Source organism: Fukomys damarensis, unplaced genomic scaffold (assembly GCF_012274545.1).
Source record: "Fukomys damarensis isolate Sample0158 unplaced genomic scaffold, DMR_v1.0_HiC HiC_scaffold_39, whole genome shotgun sequence".
In the NCBI taxonomy this organism is placed as follows: domain Eukaryota; kingdom Metazoa; phylum Chordata; class Mammalia; order Rodentia; family Bathyergidae; genus Fukomys; species Fukomys damarensis.
The window spans coordinates 126845667-126850023 of NW_022900951.1; the positions used below are offsets into that span (position 1 = coordinate 126845667).

A 4357-nucleotide genomic window follows, 5' to 3' on the forward strand; every position below is an offset into this window, starting at 1 on the left:
GACCGAATAAGGGATCTCTTCGATGCCACAGAAATCATATATCCAGAGGTCATCTGGGTGGAGCCAGCCTTTGCCACAGGTGAGTCTGAGCTTCCTACCTGAGGGCTCAGGAAAGGAGTCCGGGCTGGTGACAGACCTCTCCACCAAGAACTTCTGAGCACGGATGTCAAAGAAGAACAGGCAGTGTGGCCCATGCCCATGGTAATAATATGCTAGTAGGAGCTTATCGAGTACACACCAATGCCACCATCTATGTTACACACAGGTCGGACCCCAGCATTTAGGTGACCATGGCACATATCCAATAAACAGAAAGGAGACTGTGAGCCCACCGCATACAAGGAAAAGACATCGCAGTAGGTCAGGCACATATTTTGATTGTCAAAGGGCAGGCTACAACAGTGCAGCCTGGACAGGGTGCTATCGGCTCTCCACAGGTGGAAGTAGCCGTCCAGGGACACTGGTCCCAGTTCCTGCCTTTTGCCACAACATATTAATAAAAAATAATTAATTGTTTTTATTATTTAATGATATGTACTGCATTAACTGCAGGAGGAAAAAAGATGAATATAATTATATGACAATAACAATCTCTTCACACAAAATACGTGAATCAATCAAGACAGAACGTCACTAAGGATGAACCTAATCTATCTGTAGAACTAATTATGTGAGTTACCTGTACCAGCTCCTCATGAGGAATGAAAACATTATGCACTGCAAACATGTACTAATGAATAAATAAAACTAAAAAAATAGGACATGGCTTTTTATAAAATATAGTACTACTCGGCCATAAAGAAAGAGAAACTGGAGATATTTATAACTAAATGCATGTATATTGAGGCCATACACTTAAGTTAAATACATAGAACACACATGTGTAAATAACAAATAGATTCCCTGGTGTGAGAAACTAAAAGTGTAAATAAGGATCAAAATTTACAATTTATAATGTGAAATGGAAAGAAAGGGTCTATATGTGGTAGGGAAAGTGGGAAGGGTAGGTAAAGTAGGAGGTGTAGGGGAAAGGAAAGACGGCAAAAGAAAAAACTATGAGAAAAGGAAAAAATGAAAACAAAGTCTTTGTAAATAGGGAAGGGTGGAGGGGGTGAAGAGAGGGCAGAGAAATGTTGAAAAGTCACAAACAAAGATAGATTATATAAAGGTACAAGTTCCCAATGATGAATGTACAGGTATTGTATACCTAACTTGTACCAATAAAATAAATGAAAAAATTTTTAAATACCTAAATTATTTATACAATAAAGATTGTGTTAGGGACAAAAATAAAATATTTAAACTCAACTTTTGATTGAGCAAGCATCTCAATCTCTCCTCTTAAAAGCACACTTGTAAACCTGAGTCTGTTCGACCTGGAAGACAAAAGACACAGAGTGAAAACTGCGAACGTCACCTAAAGAAGGAAAGTTACACAGAAGTGAAAAACAAAACAAATGTGTGTACTTTGAGAAGGAGGCAGCGGTCCTTAGCTCCAGATGCCTGCATAGTGCCCACGCAACTCGGAAGCGAGAGGTCCTCCAGCTACGAAGAGCTTCATCTGAGGCCAGTTGTAGCAGTGGGTGTAGACCGCATATGGGAGCGCCTCAATGCCATGGAAGTTGTTCATCCAGGCATCATCAGGGTTGAGCCAGCCTTTGCCACAGGTGAGTCTGAGCTTCCTGCCTGAGGGCTCAGGAAAGGAGTCCGGGCTGGTGACAGACCTCTCCTCCTGGAACTTCTGAGCACGGATGTCAAAGAAGAACAGGCAGCCATGGCCCATGCCCATGGTAATAGTATGCTGGTACGAGGTCATTGAGCGCACACCAATGCCACCCTCTATGTTACACACGGGTCTCACCTCAGCATTCAGGTGACCTTGGCGCAGATCCAATAAACAGACATGAGACTGTGAGCCCACTGCATACAAGGAAAACTCATCGCAGTACGTCAGGCACATATTTTGTTGGTCAAAGGGAAGGCTAAATGAGTGCAGCCTAGACAGAGTGTTATGGGCTCTCCACAGGTGGAAGTAGCCATCCAGGGACACTGCTGCCAGTTCCTGCCTCTTGTCACTGAAGGCCAGGGCTTGCACTTTGGTGATGCCATAGTGGATACTGGATCCAGGGATGACCAGTCTGTCTCTGGGACGCATGTGGGCATACAATGGAAGCCCCTGCTCATTGTACCTAGGAAAGCTGGCGCTGGACATGTCATGATCCACTCTCCATACAGCCAAGGTCCCGTCCCAGGAGCCACTAACAGCCACAGTGTCACTGATCCATGCGATGGCGGTAATGGCGTGGTTGTGTCCATGGCGGTCGCCCAGGCATATGGGGTCTAGGGAGGGCAGCTGGTAGACCGCTAGGCTGTTGGGGTTTTCACCTCCAGTGGCCAGCAGTGTCTTGGAGAGATTCAGCTCGATGGCACGGATGCCAGAAGCAGACTGTGCATAGGCCCATCTGGGCCTCCTGTCCTGCATCAAGGAGATGGGTGCGATGTGGCCCGTGTGCACGTCCAGCACGAAAAGCGTGTTGCACTTGGTGCCACACACCACCTGCCTGTCATTCAGCCACTGTGATGCGAACACTTTGTCCAAGCTGCCCAGGCCCAGCTGGCGTTCGGTCAGCAGCTCTGGCAGCCTCGTTACTGCACTTCTCTGCAACTGGTCCCCGAAGGCCTGGAGACTGGGGCGGCCCCGTGCGCCCACCGAGCGGCGCTGCAGATAGTGCACCACCGAGCGACTCCCAGCGGGCTCCATCTGCTCTTCGGGTCGCAACCTGTGCGATGGCCACCTACAGGCGCCAGTCTGGTCCTGGCTTCTGGTGGCCCTGCTCCTGCCGCCCGCCTGGGCCCATTCCGGAGGAGCCCCCCTGCCCATCCTGAGACCCACTTGCTGTGGCACCATGACACGTCTCATGCTAGGGGCACCAGCGCCGCTGCTGTGGCTGGGTTGCTCACTGGGGGCAGGAGGGTTGGACATGGTGACAGTGCGGTGGCTGCAGAGATGGTGGGCACGGGGGCAGTGGTGTCGTTTCCTCAGCACAGACAGGACAGCTGCGTCTCAAGGTGGAGGCGACTGGGCAGACGGTTGTAAGCCGGCAAGCTGAGTCCTCACTGCCTCTACAGCAAAGGAAGCAAAGGCCGCAGGTCCAGGGAGGAAGGCGCTGCCAGAGAGAGCACAGTGTGCTGCCTGGGCTGGGGAGGCAGGAGAGGGCAGGAAGCTCACCTTCCGTTGGTGGAGGGAAGGGGGTCGGTGAAGGAGTAAGGAAGATGCCCCCCCGGAGAACAGGCAGAAGGGAACAAAGTCTGTCAGGGTGGCTGAGGAATCAGTGAAGCAAGAGGGGCTGGGACGGGGAGGGGCCGGGACTGGACGTGGAGGAACCTAGCGAAGGTTCTGGAAGCCGCTGGAGGCAGAGAAAGTCAGTTGGTTGGGGGCGGGGGTAAGGAAGTCAGTGATTGGACAGACATTAGCCATTGGGAGGGGGCGTAACCATACAGGGCAGCGGGCGTGGCTGAGGGTATGGCGCACCAGCTTTGGCGGGGCAAAGAAAGTGAGTTTCATTGGGCTGAAGGGGAAAGTTAATGTGGGATTGGGGAAGTGGTTTATTGTACGTGGGGAAGGGAAAGAGAGACAGAGAACTTCCATTGGTTCTGGAGCAGGCAGGAAGTCAGTGATTGGACAGAAGTCCCAGAGGAGAGTCAACCATTCCTGACCCGTGGGCGGGGCTGAGTCTAGTTGAGAGTGAGGCAGGAGGCATCCAAAGTCAGTTGGGTTGCCTGCGAGAAGGTAGTGAGTTGAGGCACAGGTCAATGAATGTGGCTGTGGCAGGGGTGTGGCTTTTCCATTGGTTCTGGAGCAGGCAGGAAGTCAGTGATTGGACAGAAGTCCCAGAGGAGAGTCAACCATTCCTGACCCGTGGGCGGGGCTGAGTCTAGTTGAGAGTGAGGCAGGAGGCATCCAAAGTCAGTTGGGTTGCCTGCGAGAAGGTAGTGAGTTGAGGCACAGGTCAATGAATGTGGCTGTGGCAGGGGTGTGGCTTACTGCAGGGGTGGGTGGGTCCATGGAAGAAAAGAAAGGCCATTGATTCGGGGGCAGGAAGGAGGTCGGTGACTAGAAAATAGTCCCTGACAGGAGGGTGGACCGCAGACAGATAGTGGGCGGGGCTCACGGGTGGTTGGCAGGGAGGCCGTGGGCAGGGCAGAAAGTCAGAAGCCTGGGTGAGGACCTGGCTTGCTGTTGCTGAGCGTAGGTGGGTCCAATGCCAAGGCAAGAAGCTCAGTTGGGTGGCTGCAGGACGGAAGTCAGTGATTGGCAAGAGGTCAGGGGAGAGGTAGGGAAAGGGCTTAGTGCAGG

General features: G+C 51.8%; 1 protein-coding gene across 1 annotated transcript; it reads right to left on the reverse strand.

Moving 5' to 3' along the window:
* Window positions 1–1290: 1290 nt before the first annotated feature.
* On the reverse strand, window positions 1291–3548 carry LOC104864805 (DDB1- and CUL4-associated factor 12-like protein 2). The gene is made up of 2 exons (XM_010628012.1): window positions 3230–3548; window positions 1291–3123 (listed from the first exon to the last, which is right to left on the reverse strand). Exon 2 carries the CDS (start codon window positions 2981–2983, stop codon window positions 1490–1492), a length of 1494 nt encoding a protein of 497 aa, XP_010626314.1. The 5' UTR covers window positions 2984–3123; window positions 3230–3548; the 3' UTR covers window positions 1291–1489.
* Between the last annotated feature and the right edge of the window lie 809 nt (window positions 3549–4357).